Here is a 19,084-nt window from a genome sequence, read left to right as displayed (position 1 = left end):
ACCACTTTTAAATTAACATACCAAGGGTACCCCAAAAAGCAGCTAAACTCAAAGCATTATGTCTGACTTACAAATCCTAACCATAGACAGCTATGACTTAGAGTACTCAAGTGTCGGATCCTCAACTATGCTGTTGACCATAACTCAGGTCCTAGGAGAGCAAATCTTGAAACCAAACCTACAGAATATAAACAAGAATTGGTTCTTTTCCACTAATGTATTTTAAGATTCCTTAACATTTTATAGTATAAAATGCTACTTTGCTTTTATGAGATTTTCTAAAAGTAGGTTTTCTATAAAGAAACAAGTGTAACGAGTGTAAATTTCAGCATTTTTGTTAACGCTTTATGATCAAAAATTAGTATGTACCCACAAATCCAAGTCAGAAAAGCATAAGAAAGCCTTACCAATGAGCTTCAAGTCTCTAGTGCACTAAATAGAAAAGAACAATGACCAAGTGTGTGGGAGCCATTACCACCTTCTTGGTGGAACATGGGAAAGGGTTTGTTGTTATCCCTGGTGTATGAGAACAGAAACCTTCACTGAGGATACAAAACCACTAGTTGTTTCAGTAAAACTCTAGCTCTATTTGTTTCATATTCAGTACCACATAATACTAAATCAGTCATACTACTACCTTAATAAGATTAAAAATAATTTGTACTGTTATTTTCCAAAATTGTTCCTGCATAAAAAAACATATCAAATGTGTGTAGAGAAATCACGGTCAATATAATGCTTGCTGTACCAGGCTATGAAGTTAGACTCCAGAACCCAAGTAAAAAGCTGACTGTGGTGCCCAGTGCTAGGGAGAATGTACAGAAGAAACTTGGAGGCTTATTAGACAAAGCAGCAAACCCAGGTAATGGAGAAACCCTATCTCAAACACTAAGGTGGAGAATGATGGGGGAAGAGGTCCAACAGAAACCTCTGGCCTCCACGTGTAGACCCCACACAAGACACACACAGCACATATACTACACACACACTATCACTTAACAGTCTATAGACCCCACACAAGACACACACAGCACATATACTACACACACACTATCACTTAACAGTCTATAGACCCCACACAAGACACACACAGCACATATCTGCACCCCACACTACACACACTATCACTAAACAGTCTACAGAGACCTTCAATATATGGATCTCTGGCTCTTCTAATAGCAATCATATTGAAAAACAAGGACTACCTGAAAAGCCTGCATCTAATTTCTTAAATTTATGTGTCAACTCTGAATTGCTTTCTATCATTCATCCTAAATGATACCCTGCATTATTTCATGGTCTGTTGCCTAATATCAAATAGGAAAAATAAGAAATCTACTTTTTAAAGATTTTAAAGTATTGAATCTTAAAAATAGTTTATTTATTTCCTACTTTTGGAACACAAATTAAAATACAACTTCCATATCACTCATATATAAGATACTTAATTATATTTAAACTTCAATTATATTTAAAATTTAAGGTACTAAATTAAAATACAACTTCCATATCACTCATATATAAGATACTTAATTATATTTAAACTTCAATTATATTTAAAATTTAAGGTACTAAATTTTGTTACCAAGATTTCTCTTTATATTCACTTATCTAAGAATCAACTTTAATTTGATCTCATTCTACCTATCACAAATTAACTCTAGTTGGTTTGACTTATTTTACAGCAAATGTATCTGAATGAGTATATACATCATATATGGTAGCAAAATGTCCATATACTCGAGGTCAGCCTGTGTTACACAGAGAAAACAAACAGAGCAACAGCAGCAAACTACAATTTAAGTTCCATATTCCCCTAGTATAAAGTCCACTCTGCTCACTCATTCGTTCATTAATTCATTTTAGCAGCTAGTATCATTTGCCTTGAAAACTAAACACAATTCTGGAAAAACAATTCCAATATGTCTCACTATAAGCAGTTTTACATGTTAATAATAATGGAATAAAATCAGTTCCACTGTTCCTAGACCAGGCCACCCACTTGAAAACAAAATATCTTAGACTATCATATTATCTGTCTTATTAGATAGCAATTGTCTTACACTTAGGAAGAATTAAAACACTGGTGGCAAACAGAGGATGCTAAAAAAAAAATGAAGAAATGACAAAAATATAAAGGCAAAAAACACAAGTCAGATGTGTACAAAAATTGGATCAATTGTCATAAAACAGGCACAAATGATATTATATATAAGTATTCCACCTTGCTTTCCCAAGAACCCTTTCCCATCCTGAATAAATAAAAAGATTTGCAATCAAGCCACTGGCAGGTGTGCCCCCGTAATATACAAGTGTTTCACAAGAGACAGTTGGCCATCTCTGTGTACCCAGCTCTCTGCATCAACAGCAGATGAAACTAACACAACTGAAGAGCTACCAGGGGACAGAGGACTGCTAGGAGGAACTTTATACGCTGGATCTTTAAAAGTAAGTGTAAGAATAGATTTTCATGTCTGACACACAAAGCTTTTAAAAATCAATGAAAACAATCAGAAGGTGAAGTAAGGAGAAAACAGGGTTACTCACCGTGGAGTAGTAACTGTTTCCTTTCCTGTGTGCAGCTTCCCCAGCAGTGCTGGGTAGTTCCCTGGAGGTGCCAAGAGAGGTTAGCTAGCCCTGCCCCTCATTGTATATGCAACACAACCTTTCACACATCAACGAAATGGTCTCAAGCTTAGATGGTAAGAGCTTTTTGAGTGGACAGTTAGTAAAAGCTGAGATCCCAAAAATGATTTGACTATGATGTAACAGATCAGAGGAAAGGCAAACAAAGTAAAAGAAGTATTTGGAGATGAAAATGGTGACTCCTCTACCTTGAGTAACCCTGTTTTTTAGATGTTAGTTTCTGCATCCTGTAATATCTGGTTAGGCCTAAAAGATGATAACAGAAATTGAACTGAAAAAGGAGAAAACTGAGGATTTCAGGACTAAAGGTAATGTCCAAACTTCCTGTGTGACAACGGAAAGACATAATACAATTTTCACATCTATACAGGTAGAACTGTACCTCCTAACTACTGTAGCAGTAGTGCCTCTCTCAAAGTCCCAGTAGCAATGAAGGGAGAAATTCCATTCTAAGATTCATTCAGGAATGTATGGCATCGAACAAAACTGTGAAAACTTCAAACTGTTTTGTTTCAAGTTGTATTAAGCTGAAAACATTTTTAGCCTTAATTACCCTCAAGGACCTTATGCATACACTTTGACACTCAAAAGTTTATGGCAATTACAGGCATTAAGTGACACCCCCCTCCCCAAACACACATGCTCCATCTTCTACTTTTAAACTTTGGATTTAGCTTTTTGTATTTGTCTGTCACTCAGTGTCTAGCATAGAAAAAAAGTTTTGCACTTAGTAGCCATTTCCCTAATAGTGAAATGAAGACCGTCAGATAAACTCCATTAAAAACAAAGCTACTTAGAAGTAAAGTGGGCTTCCGTTTTCGTCACAGTTTTCCAGAGGACAAATACAATATCACCAACAAATACAGAAACCAGACCTGATTTGATACTGAGTCACTTGACTAACAGAACATGATACACTTTTTTATACATAAAACTTAGATGAAGAATTTAAACACACATTGAAAAATAGTTTTTGAGTTACCAATAGTTTCCCGAATTGATGTGGTATTTTAACACCTGAGGCTTAACACCACTATAATGCATATGTGGGTTTTCCTCCACTGCCTTCCCACTAAGAGTATATCTGCCTCAGTGTTCTTTTCCTCTCTCAGCTTCTAACTGCTGACAGTCTCTGTGAACTGTACTCTATGCACTCTTCACACTTGGGTGTCACAGATGCAGCCATTATTTAATTTTTTTTCCAACTCAATTCAGATGATTTTTAACAACTATTTTACTATAGGAGAGTAAGCATTTTAGAAGTTTTAAAGGCTATTTTATTAGTTTCGGATTCAAGTGAAAATGGTGCACAAGGGAAATAAAAGCACAAAGTTGTGCTCCACATTTCTGGATAAAAACAATTCAAATTACTGCTAGAAATATTTTGTTAATTATTTAAAAGCCAATGGAAAGTTTTTGTTTGCTTGTTTTCTTTGGTTTATATTTTTAATTCCCACTTAATAGATAAGAGCCCTGGCTACTTCTCTAGAGGACCTAGGTTTGATTCCCAGCACCCACATACATGACGGCTCACAGTTACATGGAATCTATAATTCCAGTTCCATGGAGATATGTTGCCTATGCATATAAAATAATGAAATAAAGTAAAATATTCAAGTTCATGTTTGGCAATTTAAATCAAAGAGATGATGACCTGTTTCTACTCTAAACAATGTAGTTATTATTCTGCATAGATACAGAACCTGTGTTTTAACATGTAAATTGTTCTTTGACTTTAAAAACTATATTTAATGCATTCTGTATGACATCATTATATTTTGTATTAAATTTTTATCCAAAAGTGAGGGTTTCTGCATCTCCCTACCCGCAAGTTCTTTCTGAGACAAAACCCAACCTTCTGCCTCAGCCTCCTACAAATTCAAGCCTGGCTAAATTTAAAAAATCTAAAGCATAAAAGTTTTCAGTCTATATTTCTGGTGGAAAACTTCATGAATAGAATTCAGTGTCTATTTCAGAGCTTAAATAGTATTGTATTATATTATGTGGCATTTATTAATATACTCTTTTTTTTTTTAAGGAAAAAGCATCTCATAAAAATCAAATGGTCATTCGTTCAAACTTGGAATTTTCCTGCCTCAGCCACTTCAATACATATGTGAAGCACTGAATCTGGTTTATAAGGAATTTTTGTCACAATGAAAGTTCACTTCGAAAGAGAAGACACAGCCAGGCTTGGTGGCTCACACCTGTAATCCCAATATGCTGGAGGCTTAAGGTAGAAGCACTGGTTTCAGGCTTAGCCAATTCTACAGAGGGACCTTAATCTCAAAGAAACAAAGAAAGAAAGAAACAAACAAAAAATCCAACCAGTCAAGCAAAGAGAAGACCCCAGAAAGACGAAGACTTGCCTCAGTTCACTACATGCCAAGATGTGCTGCAAGGCAAGCCCTCCAGCCTCCTCATCCAACTGCATTCCAACCATCTAAGACACATGCTTGAGCTCTCAGACCAATCACTACATCAGATGGCCACAGTACTTCCTTATCAGCACTTCCTGTACACCTCTATTGACACACCCAATTTGGTAAACGTGAAACAGCGCTTTGTGTGCTATGCAAGGACTGTTTTTACAATATGGCACAGGGTTAAAATCATTAGAGAGAAAAGGTTCAAAGGGTTCTCATTTTTAAGTATATTTGAAAATTAATCTTTCTTAATAAAAATAAACATTGATAAAATAGATGAGAGAAAAAATCTAATTCCTTTTCAAAGACTCACCAAGTTCAAAGACTCACAAGCTTAAAGAAGATTTTACCTCCTAAAATTATACTATTATTTCTAAACTTAACACTCTAAAGTTCTGTAAGAAATGTTTTTAGGATGGAATAATAGGTATGTTTTGTAAAGTATAATTCCTAGCGACCATACAAAGTATGGTCATGTCCCTAAACACTCTTCCACCAAAGCCTTCTGTGTTTCTATTAAAAAACAAAAAGCAAAAAACTGCAAATAATCTCTCTGATCCCCAATTTTTAAGGATAGCTATCTACTCACTTTTTTTTTATGTGATCTTTATTAGCTTTCTCAGCAATAAAATAGATGCTGGGAGAGATTTCACAATAACTCAGCTGCTAACTTCTCATGCTAAGCAGTACTTCATGGCACCCCCCTTTGCACCGCCCGGATGGCAGCACCAGCAGCGGGTTAAATATTCTATATGATGCACCAAACAGCAACATCGAAGGAAATGTTCGTAAAGACTCTTCTATAGGATTGGTTTTGGCTGCAGGATCCTAACTCGATGCTGACTATTGGCTAAATAGGATTTGTTTTGTTTGTTTGCTTTTTTAAAAAGAAGAGTATAATCTTAAATTAATACTTCCTGTTGTTTTAAAATGTACTATCATGTAAATATATTCTAACTTGCAACAATAAGAAAAATCTGATTAAAAACCTTAAACAATTTCACAGACCTAAATTATACCCTAGGTATTTATTTATTTATTTATTTTTGCCCTTAAACCTACAAATACGAACGATTAAATAATTCAGAAACAATATCAAGAACAAAAGCAGTAGCCCACGAAGTAGGTAAACTTAGTCAAATATCAAAAGAGTAAGACATGTTTTTTGGTTTGTTTTTTTGATTTGTTTTGTTTTGTTTTTACTTACAAGTTAGTAACTGGCTCTCCTTTCAGTGGAGGTAGAAGGTTCCCTGAACCAATCAAGCAGTTGTGTACTATAGTCAGACTCTGTAGAATATCATCTCTAGACAATACAAGAAATAGTCATATTTTAGAAGATATCTAATATATTTTATCAAGTTTATCACTTACACAAACATATTTATTGCTAATATTAGGCCTACTTACACTTAATCAGGCTTTAAAGAATCACAAATAATAACTAACTAAACTCTGAGGCTAGTTTAGTTTAATTAATACAAAGATCTTTACCACTAATAAGAAGTAACAAGAGAAAGCATGTCTACCTTATTTCAACTTTTAAACATAGAATTGGGGGAAAAAAAAAATCTAGCTACAGAAGAATCGGAAAAAAAAAAGATAAAAGATAAAAAAAAACTTTACATATGTGCTTCCAAAAAGCAGTTCAGCATATTGTATAAGTAGGTGCTAGTCAATGAAACTTCTTCCACCAAATCTTACTTATGTCTATTAAAGATTTCTGGCATTTGATAAACACTAAATTTCATCTTATTATTATTTCTGGAACTTTCAAAAATTTAAACTATAAAGGCCCAAAGGATTAAAAATAGCTATTTCTTGTTAAATTCCTATGGAAAATAAAAATCTCAGTTAAATAACATCAATGTCGGGCTGGAGAGATGGCTCAGCCGTTAAAGGCTAGGCTCACAACCAAAAATATAACATCAATGTCAACAATGAGAACTACTAGAAAGTATCTATGAATTTCTATATTCAGTAGAGATAAAGGTATTTCCTTTGAAAGGGATATACCTCACCTAAACTTTCTAATACAAGCAAAGGAAATTGCTCAGTAGAAAAGTGTTTCTGCCAAAAAAACAAAAAAACAAACAAACAAACAAAAAAACCTGGGATGGTAATGTGGGGTTAGTTTTCTATTTAAGATGTTTCGGTTTTATCAGTGTGGTGGGTACAGGCCTTTGCTCCTAGCACTTAGGAAACAGAGACAGACAGATCTCTTAAGTTCCTGGACTATATGGTAAGAACCTGTCTCAAAATAAAACAAAAACAGAAAAAGAAGATATAAACAAACAATACAAAAACCTTAAAATGTTTAGATGGGACCGGAATTATTAGCACAATGTCTATCTAGCACGCATGATGTCTTGGGTTTGACCCAGCGTTGACCTAGGTATGAAGGGACGATTATGCTACTAGCATTTGGGAAGTGGAGGCAAAAGAATCAGAAGTTCAGGGTCTTCAAAAACCCAAACTAAACCACACATCCAAAACAACAGTTGAAACATTGGTGAATTTTGTTATATAGTGTTCAATGTTTTTCTTAGTACATTTAATGTACATTTTGAAAACAAACATTGGATATGTTTATGTATCATGTGGCTACAGATGAAATAGAGGTTAAGAGTACTTGTTTCTCTTGCAGAGGACCTGGGTTCAGTTTGAGCAACCACATGGTGGCTCACAACCAGCAACTCTAAGTTCCAGGGAATCCAAAGCCTTCTATGATATGCACATAGTATAAACATACAGGGGAAACACTCATACACATAAAAATCAAATAAACCTTCAAAAGAAGATTTAAAAGAAAAAGGAAATATATGCATATAACAAAGGTTGGGGCAGGCACTGAGGTTTTAAAAATACAAATTGATAATAGAAGAAGACTAACCTAGACATTTCAAGTTCTCCATCTCCACAACGCTGGAGTTTGATAAGCTCAGGCTGAAGAAAGGATTGTAACAAATAGAAGGCAAAAGAGACCTCCTCTGAAGAAGGAACATGCCACTGTATCCCCAGATTCCACAGATCTCCAGGCTTTCCCCAGTCCTAGAAAACAGAAGCTTTTCACTACGTTGTTGAGTCCAAGAAAAACATGTACATATTTCTAAATACTCCTAAAGTTTAAAGGCAGACATATAAGTAATATGAGGCAATATATACAAAAGAGACTTATAAAATTTCATTTTTAATTACTCCTGAATGTCTCCATAAAAGGCACTTAATAAGCATTTACTGTAGGAGAGAAAACAAGTTTATATGAAGCCAGCTAGTTCAGGACTAAAATTATATATAACTCTTGAAGTTAGATATGGCACACACAGCTACTGCAAAAAGGTAGAAGACTACCCAGGCACCAGCTATCACAGCACAGGAGTAGATGACACAGGAAGATCACAACTTCAAGGCAGACCTAGGCTACATAGCAGGAAGGAAGGGTAGAGTTTTAGCTCTGTGACAAGTTAAAAAGCACAAGGTTACTACATTCCAGTAACAACTTTTTCTGGAAAGTTTTTTCATTTTGTTTGTTTATTCATTTATTTATTATAAGTAAACTGTAGCTGTCTTCAGGCACACCAGAAGAAGACATCAGATTTCATTACAGATGGTGGTAAGCTACCATGTGGTTGCTGGGATTTGAACTCAGGACTTCTGGAAGAGCAGCCAGTGCTCCTAACCGCTGAGCCATCTCTCCAGCTCTCTAGTTACAGCTTTAAACAATGTACGAATTGGGACTGCGGAGATGGCTCAACAGTTAAGAGCACTGAATGCTTTCCCAGAGGACAGGGGTTTGGATTCCATCATCCATGTAGTGGCTCAAATTCTCTAACTCCAGCTTCAGATCAAATGTCCTTTTTCTAGCTTTGTGGGCAACAGGCACCTATATGGTTCAAATCTAAACACTCACAATTAATAAATAAAGAAAAAAAATTTTTTAAAGACTGGGCATTTCTATACTCAGCTAGTTCATAGAAAATCATCACTGAATTACTTATATATTCTTTAATCCTAAATGATTGAAAATGCTTGCCTTGATAGGGAAGTATTCAGAAGGCGGCTTGTTAAAGCCACCTGGAACACTGCAGTACTCTGTGGGGTAGATTAGTGTCGTAGAACGAAGAAGATGATGCAAAAGGTTGCAAGACAGTGTGTAGCCTTGCTTACAGGTCAGGTGTAAGGTTCGTTGGAGAATCTTTACAAGCTGCTCCCTATATAGAAGTAACTTCTTCCCATCCACACGAGTAATCTGAAAAGACAGGGAGAGAATACTTGAACGCATTTGGTTTTAAGTCTAGAATTAATAATCAGTTCAAGGTTCATTCAAAACTTGACACTACAGTAGCTTAAAAACAATGTTTCTATAAATGGCTTTAACTCATTGTAAAATCATTTTAGAAATGTCATTTTTAACTATACTTTAGTAGTTAATTTTTTACAAAACAAAACACATTTTCTAACTTTATGCGTTGTTATGCCAAGGTAACATACCTTTCAAAAGAATCAATATTTCTTCAAAGGGACAACATGTCTGTATTTAAATTTCTAAACTATCTCATAAAGAAAACTCAAGTTTGAATGATGTAAAAGATTTAAGAGTTGGGCATGGTGGCACATACCTTCAGCTTCAGCATTCTAGGGGCAGGGGCAGGGGCAGGGGCAGGGGCAGGGGCAGGGGCAGGGGCAGGGGCAGGGGCAGGGGCAGGGGCAGGGGCAGGGGCAGGGGCAGGGGCAGGGGCAGGGGCAGGGGCAGGGGCAGGGGCAGGGGCAGGGACAAAGTCAGGCACATCTTGGTGAGCTGGAGACCAGCCTGGGTCACAAAGTAACAGTCCTTACCCCACAAAAAACAAAACATAAAATTTAAAAATCCCAATCTGTTAAACTCCCAAATAAGTTATTCATCTTTCATAGAAACATGGACTGGGAACATTTCCATTGTATGTGACAATGATAGACTTTTAAATATTCCATCTTCCTGAAGCTAAAGCCTGGCTTGGTGCTGTGTGTAAGAAAGAGAGATCACCATGAGTTCCTACAGATTGGATATATATGAGAACTTGAGTCATCAAAACAACACCAATAATATTAAATCCCAGTGTCTGACTCTCATATGCTTTACACCAGTATGACAAAAATAAAACTAAACTACAGAAGCAAACAGTGCTTTCTTCCAAATGCTTATAATACCTCAGACAGAAGCTGAAGGTTCCATAGCAACTCCTTGTCTAGCTCTTCTTCATTCAGTACATCATCATCTACAATGGCAAGATAGCATCAGGAAAGAATCATATGAGCCCAATGGATATACTACATTAAAGTATTTCTATTTTCTATTTCTAATAGTTCAGAAAATCTTTCAGGGAGATGTAAGTCTTCATAAAGGTAAAGTCACTTCAGAAAAGTGAAAAACTACTTTTAAGAAAGTCGCCAGGCTGTGATGGCACATACTTTTAATCCAAACACTTAGGAGGGAGAGACAAGCAGATTTCAGAGGTCAAGGTCAGTCTGGTCTATAAAACAAGTTATAGAATAGTCAGGGTTACACAGAAAATCCTGGTTTCGAAAGAAAGAAAGAGAGGGGGAAAGAGAGAGAGAGAGAAAGAAGTGGGGTGGGGTGGGGGGAGGAAGAAGGAAAGGGAGAGAAGATGGAGAGAGAAAGACAAAAAAAAGGAAAAGAAATACACTATATAAACAAAGAAAAAAAATACACATGATGATCTCATTAGATGCTGAGAAAGCATTTGACAAAATTCAATACCCCTTCATGTTAAAAGTCCTGGAAAGATCAGAAATTCAAAGCCCATACCTAAACATAGTAAAAGCAACATACAGCAAACCAGTAGCCAACATCAAACTACATAAAAAGAAACTTGAAGCAATCCCACTAAAATCAGGGACTAGACAAGGCTGCCCACTCTTTCCTTACTTATTTAATATAGTACTTGAATCAGACAATCAGACAAAAGGAGGTCAAAGGGATATAAGTTGGAAAGGAAGAAAATATCACTATTTGTAGATGATATGATAGTATACTTAAGTTACCCCAAAAGTTCCACCAGAGAACCCCTACAGTTAATAAACAACTTCAGCAAAGTGGCTGGATATAAAATTTACTCAAACAAACCAGAAGCCTTCCTTTACTCAAAGGATAACAGGCTGAGAAATAAATTAGGAAAACAATACCCTTCATAATAGTCACAAATAATATAAAATACCTTGGTATAACTCTAACCAAGCAAATGAAAGATCTTTACGACAAGAACGTCAAGTCTCCAGAGAAAGAAATTGAAGATCTCAGAAGATGGAAAGATCTCCCATGCTCATGGATTGGCAGGATCAATACTGTAAAGATGGTCATCTTGCCAAAGCAATCTACAGATCAAATATCCAACTCAATTCTTCATAGAGTTAGAAAGAGAAATTTGCAAATTCATTTGGATGAACAAAAAACCCAGGATATCGAAAACTACCCTCAACAATAGAAGAACTTCTGGGGGAAATCACCATTCCTGACCTCAAGCTGTATTACAGAGCAATCAATAATGATAAAAACTGTACAGTATTGGCACAGACACAGGCAGGTAGACCAATGGAATAGAACTGAAGACCCAGAAATGAAACCCACACACCTATGGTCAACTTGATTTTTGACAAAGGAGCTAAACCCATCCAATGGAAAGAGGACAGCATTTTCAACAAATGGTGCTGGTTCAACTGGAGGTCAGCATGTAGAAGAATGCAAATCAATTCATTCTTATTTCCCTGTATAAAATTTAAGTCCAAGTGGATCAAGGACCTCCACATAAAACCAGATACACCCAAATTAACAGAACACATGGGCACTGGAGGAAATTTCCTGAACAGAAGAACACCAATGGCTTATGCTCTAAGATCAAGAATTGACAAATGGGACCTCATAAAAGTGCGAAGCTTTGGTAAGGCAAAGGACACTGTCCTTAGGACAAAATGGCAGATTGGGAAAAGATCTTTCCCAATCCTACATCCAATAGAGGGCTAATATTGAAAATATACAAAGAATTCAAGAAGTTAAGACTCCAGAGATCCAAATAACCCTATTTAAAAAATAGGATAGAGAGCTAAACAAAGAATTCTCAACTGAAGAATATCATGGCTGAGAAGAACCTAAAGAAATGTTCAACATCCTTAGTTATCAGGGAAATGCACATCAAAACAACCCTGAGACTTCACCTCACATCAGTCAGAATGGCTAAGATTAAAAACTTGGGTGACAGCAGATGCTGGCAAAGATGTGGAGAAAGAGGAACACTCCTCCATTATTGGTGGGATTGCAAGCTGGTACAATCACTCTGGAAATCAGTCTGGAGGTTCCTCAGACAATTGGACATGGCACTACCTGAGTACCCAGCTATACCTCTCCTGGATATATACCCAAAAGATGCTCCAACATATAAGAAGGACACATGCTACACTATGTTCATAGCAGCCTTATGTATAATAGCCAGAATCTGGAAAAAAACTCAGATGTCCCTCAGCAGAGGAATGGATACAGAAAATGTGGTACATTTACACAATGGAGTACTATTTAGCTATTAAAAACAATGTCTTCATGAAATTCTTAGGCAAATGGATTGAGCTAGAAAATATCATCCTGAGTGAGGTAACGGAATCACAGAAAAACACATGGTATGCACTCTCTGATAAGTGGATATTAGCCCAAAAGCTCGAATTACCCAAGATGCAATCCATAGACCACATGAAGCTCAAGAAAGATAGCCAAAGAGCAGATGCTTCAGTCTTTCTTAAAAGAGAGAACAAAAATATTCATAGGAGGACATATAGAGACAAAGTTTAGATCAGAGACTGAAGGAAAGGCCATCCAGAGCCTGTCCCACCTGGGATTCCAGCCTATATACATACAGCCACTAAACACAGACAATATTGCTGACGCCAAGAAGTGCATGCTGACAGGAGCCTGACATGGCTGTCTCCTGAGAGGCTCTCCCAGAACATGACAAATACAGAAGCAGATGCTTACAGGTAGCCATTGAACTGAGAACAGGGTCCCCATTAGAGGAGTTAGAGAAATGACTGAAAGAGCTGAAGGGGTTTACAACCCCATAAGAACAACAATACTAACCAACCAGAGCTCCCAGGGACTAAACCACCATCCAAAGACTACACATGGACAGACTCATGGCTCCAGATGCATATGTATCAGAGGATGGCCTTTGTTGGGCACCAATGGGAGGAGAAGCCCTTGGTCCTGCCAAGGCTGGACACCCCCCCCCCCCCCGTGAGGGGAATGTACGGGTGGGGAGCTGGGATGGGGTAGGTGTATGGGTGGGGAAATACCCCCATAGAAGAAGGGGGAGGAGGGATGGGATAGGGGGAAACTGGGAAAGGGGATAACATTTGAAATGTAAATAAGTAAAAAAAAATCCAATTAAAGAAAAAAGAAAAGAAAGAAAAGAGGAAAAAAGGACAGACAGAAAAAATAAAAAAAGAAAATCAACAAACCAACCAAGACTTCTGCCAATAGACATCTTACAAAAAGACTGACATTTTCAAAGTAGTTCCTGACAGCTGTTTCATGAAAATATTAATTCAATCTGGCATGACTGCAAAGTTACTTATTAATCTGTATGACATATTATGTGGAAGGGGGACATAGGGGCGGGTACATCTTTAATGCCAGTACTTGAGAGGCAGAGGCAGGTGGATCTGTGTGAGTTCGAGGATAGCCAAGGCTACATAGAAACCCTCTCTCAAAAAACAAACAAACAAACAAACAAACAAACAAACAAAATATAAATGCTACCTAGACTAAAGATCTATTGATATTATCAGTGTTCTAGGAACAAAAAAAATTTATTTGATATTACACAGACAGAATGAGGTTTTACTTCTCGAAACTTACTCATTGTAAGCTGAGTTATAACACCATAGCAGTGGGGAACAAAGAGCTTCAGGGATTCTTCTGGGCAACACTGAAAATGCATTATTAATAATAAGGTGTCATTTATTTAAAGTAAACACTTAACAGTCATAAAATATGAAGCAGTACTATTTCTATGGCAAGAACAATTTGTCTTAGTAATAAGTACTCATAAACCAAAGAGGTTGGAGAGGAAGAAAGAATATTTGAGGCCGACCTGGACTAAAGCACGATACAGTATCTAAACAAAAAGTAAAATACAACAAAACTTGCCTTTACAGCAGCTCGGCACATGTCTGCCACCATGCGACCTGCAACTCTTGTTTCAAATATATGTGAGACAGAAAAGTTAAAGACCTTCTGAAGGGCTACCTGTTGATACAGAAGAAATGAAAACACTTAATCAAGTGTTAGAAAGCAAACATCTTGTGGAACATTAAAGAAAATAATACTATTCCAACAGTAACTAAGAAGTAAAATTTTAACCATTGTTTACATTCAGGTCTAAAACAGTTTCTGTGGATGGTAGCTTAAAACACTTGAAGGGGCTGAGAAGATAGCTGAGCAGGTAAAGGTAACTATCACCTTTACTTGAGTTTGAGCCTCAAAACTTGCACTGTAGAAAGAGAAAACAGACTGCCAAATGTGGTCTCACATGCACAGTGGCACACACACCCATATACACAGAAGAGAGGGAGAGAGAGGGAGATAGGGAGGAAAAGTTAAAAACAAAAACCAGGGGCTGGGGATTTAGCTCAGTGGTAGAGCGCTTGCCTAGGAAGCGCAAGGCCCTGGGTTCGGTCCCCAGCTCCGAAAAAAAAAAAAAAAGAACCAAAAAAAAAAAAAAAAAAAAACAAAAAAAAACAAAAACCATTTTGACAGCAGGAGTTGTTTTGAAATAGAAATGATATCTACCATTACAGTAAATAGACGCTAGCAATTTAATCACCTCCAATAATTAATACAATAGAACAGAAAAGTTTTTGGATATCTATTTCTTAAAATTTGTCATTCTGACAAGTATAAACTTTAAATTGCAGTATCTACTTTAGAGAACTGAAACATGCAAGTGTGGGGGCTTACATCTATAATCCTAGTGAGTGAGAAACTGAGACTAGAGGATCACTGCATATTAAGAGCATCCTGGGATACATAGCAAGTTCCTGGACAACCTGAGTACAGATCCAAGATCTTGTCACCAAACCAAACCAAACAAAACCCACAGAGACTTGAAGCAGTTTACTTGATTTTACAACAATGTCACAAAAATTTTAATCTACATGAAGGAATGGATTAATACAAAAAAGTTAGGCACAAGGTTTTCTGCTAAGAGATGGGTTATGTTCACTTCTTTAGATTCTTTAGTCTTTCTCTTTTGTTGCTGGGTTTTTGTATCTTGGTTTGCTGTTTGTTTTTCTGTTTGTTTTTTTTTTTTTGTTTGAGATAGTCTCACGGAGCCTGATTGGCTTGAGGATGACCCTGAACTCATGTATTTCCTGCCTCCTCCTCTCAAATGCTAGGATGAGGGCCTATGTAGCAGCTCCTGCCTTTAATCCCAGCATTGGAGAGGCAGAGGCAGGTAGGCTGTTATGTTCTAGGGCAGCCTGGTCTACATAATGGGCTCCAGGACAGCCAGAGCTACATAGTGAGACCAGGTCTGGAAAAGCAAAACAAATGCTGAGACAACAGATGTGTACTACTTACCAGAACTGACTATGCTCATAAACTATTATATGTGGGTGCAGTGTAGCTGAGTTTCTAATCAGGATGAACATATTAAATGTTCATTAATCTTGAAGGAAGGAAGGAAGGAAGGAAGGAAGGAAGGAAGGAAGGAAAGAAGGAAAGAAGGGAAGAAGGAAAGAAGGAAAGAAGGAAAGAAGGAAATAGAAACATATAAAGACCATATACCTAGAGGAATGAGATGCTCTCAGGTGAATGGATGTTTATGCCTTAGAAGGACATCACTTCTAGTTTATTATAAAATTATCCTGCCAAGAATTTAATTCCTATTATGAGATGCAAATTTTTCTAAAACTTCTCTCAATTAATTACAAATTTACAAAATATGGCCAATATAAGGCAAAGTGATACTCCTCTATGTAAGTACTTGAAAAGGATGTGGGAATCCTCCTTCAACACTCTTCTTCTGTTTAGACATTTAGTATATTCATTAACATTGACCCCAAAGTCAATAATAACTGAAGCCTGTTCAAGCTTACCTAATGTAGTTATTATTCAGCTAGGACAATTCTCTTATGCCTAGAAACATCAGAACTCATGCATTATGCTTTTTTTTTTTTTTTTGGAGCTGGGGACCGAACCCAGGGCCTTGCGCTTCCTAGGCAAGCGCTCTACCACTGAGCTAAATCCCCAACCCCTATGCTTCAGTTTTAAATTGCAAAGTCACCAAAGAAAAGCTTAGAAACGCGAAGTATGTATCACTCTGTGCTCAGTTTAAAGAACATTTGTGTCTGCATATAATCTGTAGCAGAGGGATGCATGACAATTAACAGACTCTTTTTACCCCTTTACATGCACAATGATTTCTGCAAATATATCTGCAGATACTTTTTGCATTGAGGAACAACAAGGTTTTTTAAAACCTTCAGTTGAGCATAAAGGATAAACTGGCTGATACTCAATGCAAAAACACCAGTTAAATAAAAAGATTGAAGTTACTTTTGGTAGTAGTTCTCTCTTACCATAAATATGTCTTTGGAACATTGTGTGAGGATTGTACTAAACGTAGAAGACAAGCCTAATTCAACCAAACTCTCCAAATGAGTCATTTTCTCTGTTTCTGTCTCTTCCCTTGTTTGCTCCAATGTGCTACTTTCTATTAGTCCAAAGCATCTGAACAATCCAAACAAAGCAAAGTTTAGGAACAAAAACCTGGTGACAGTCAGGTAAACCTCTATTGTTATTACTACTCAAAGACACATCTATTCAATTTCTTCATAACTCATAAAAAGACTGTACTTTTTACTTCACAGTACCAACTTCAGCTTTGGGTAAAATCTAAATAAAAGATTACAGAACTAAAGAAACCAATTTCAAGGTAACATGCACCCCCCCACCCCCCATTTATCTGAGAAAAGAAAGAACTGAGTTATCAACTTACCTGTCCATAAATTGTAACACAAAATCCTCAAATTCAGCTGTTGCTGAACAAAGTTCTTTTTCAATCTATAACATTGTAATGTGGGAAAAAAAATACAAATATGCTTAATTCTCCCCCCCTGAAATAATGAAATTCAATCATAACCAAACAAGCAGATTGGATACAAGTTTTTTTGCGTTGAATACTATCATAAACACCATAACCACATATATCAAGTCAGAACTACTTCACTACTTTATTTGAATGAAGACAACCAACTTTGTTTTCAACTCCAGTTTTCAAAATGCTTCTAAAGCTGTAAAAGATAACATTGAGCTACTCCATATCCAAATGATACAAGTTTCACATGCTTACAAAAAAGAAAACATTTGACAACCTCAGAACACTGCTCTCACAATGGAGGGTAGGGATAGACTGGTGCTACTACTGTCTAGGATAGCAGAAAAAGTCCATATTTTAATATTTTGTGTGTTTTCCATAAATATTGTACAATGGAAGGACAATCTTCCATAACAAAGAATTACTTGGTTCAAAGGTATCACTGTTAAGACACTATGTAAATCTTAGGCTTACAGCCTCCTGCTTGGAACTTTTAAGAATTAGGGTTCTTAACCCTCCCCTATTTACTTGGCACTTTGGTTGTGTGTAGTTACAGGCTCTAACTTTAGTTTCAGTAGTATTCGATGTGTGTGTGTGTGTGTGTGTGTGTGTGTGTGTGTGTGTGTGTGTGTGTGCGCGCGCGCGCACGTGTTCTTTCCTTCCATCTTTACAAGGATTCTAGGGCTCTATTTCCTATCTCTAGGCTTGCACACTAAGTACCTTTCTGGCTGAGGTATCTCATTGGTCTCAGAACACAGTTTGTGTCTCTAATTTCTAAGACTATTAGAAATTTCTGGTTTGTAATGAGAGATTTAAATGATTTCCTTTTGGTAAAACTTCACTTAACTCTATGCATCTTAACAGTTCCATAACAACCACAGAAATGAAGAAAAAAACCCTCTGTATTAAATGCCACTGTTCCTGGAAAGTTATTTACATAGACAATGGATGGAAAAACAAGGCAACACAGTCTACGCTGAACAAACTTTGCAAACAATGACAACCAACTGAAATATACCAGCAGTTATTTGGAAAAAAGGCCTGTGCTTCCCGTACTGGGTACTAAAGTTATCTCACTACCAAAGATTACATGGCTCCTAGTCATACAGGTAACTCTAGTCCCAGAATAACAATTATAGTTTCTATAAAAACAGTTACTTATTTGTAATGGGGACTGACCCTAGATCCTCATGCATAGTAGGCAAACACTGTACCACCTTTTATGATTTTTATTATTCAATTTTTGAGCCATGATAAGTGATACAGGTTTCCCTTGAACTAATTAATTCATGACCCTCCTATCTCGGTTGTCTGGGCACTGTGATTGCCAGTGTATGCACCACACCAGCTTCCCTGTCCTTTTAGTAATTGTACTTTCTGGAACCTACCCAAAACCGTGTATTGTTTTGTTTTTTTAAAAGAATTAAAGATTACTATGCATACAAGGAAATATCACATTTCAGGAAAGCCTCTTATAACTAGAAAGCATCCTTACTTCTGTGAGGTCATTTCTTTCTTGCAGTACAGATGAACAGTCTACTAAAGGCACCAGAGTAGAAAATGTTCCTATAAATTGGAATGTGATCTATGGGAAGAGACAAAGGATTTTTAACATTAATTATGTCACTCTATTTCAGCACAAGTTATGCCAAAAGCTAAGTATAAATATTTAAATTATCATAAGGAAAATCTCATAGTGATCTTTCTGGGTAATTTTCACTTAGAATTATTATTTTTGCCTATTTGGGGGGAGGACAGGAGTGAGGCAAAACTAACTGACACAAACCTGAAACTCATCATACAGTCAAGTATGAACTCAAAATCATGGTGCCCTTCTTGGTCAACCCCCCAATTGCTGTGATCATGTGAGTTAAC

General features: G+C 36.7%; 1 protein-coding gene across 6 annotated transcripts in view; it reads right to left on the bottom strand.

The window, feature by feature from the left end:
* Positions 1–19,084, bottom strand: part of Psme4 (proteasome activator subunit 4) — a 103,688-nt gene that overhangs the window by 48,722 nt on the left and 35,882 nt on the right. For 5 of the 6 annotated variants that reach the window (NM_001025140.2, XM_008770467.4, XM_039092328.2 and 2 more), the window contains 9 exon segments: positions 6,280–6,375; positions 7,963–8,120; positions 9,103–9,318; positions 10,257–10,324; positions 13,969–14,038; positions 14,260–14,358; positions 16,692–16,842; positions 17,111–17,175; positions 18,705–18,794. In NM_001025140.2, the coding sequence (NP_001020311.2) occupies positions 6,280–6,375; positions 7,963–8,120; positions 9,103–9,318; positions 10,257–10,324; positions 13,969–14,038; positions 14,260–14,358; positions 16,692–16,842; positions 17,111–17,175; positions 18,705–18,794 (1,013 nt within the window). 6 annotated transcript variants of the gene reach the window in all.

Source organism: Rattus norvegicus, chromosome 14 (genome assembly GCF_036323735.1).
Source record: "Rattus norvegicus strain BN/NHsdMcwi chromosome 14, GRCr8, whole genome shotgun sequence".
In the NCBI taxonomy this organism is placed as follows: domain Eukaryota; kingdom Metazoa; phylum Chordata; class Mammalia; order Rodentia; family Muridae; genus Rattus; species Rattus norvegicus.
This window is presented reverse-complemented; position numbering and strand designations above follow the sequence as displayed.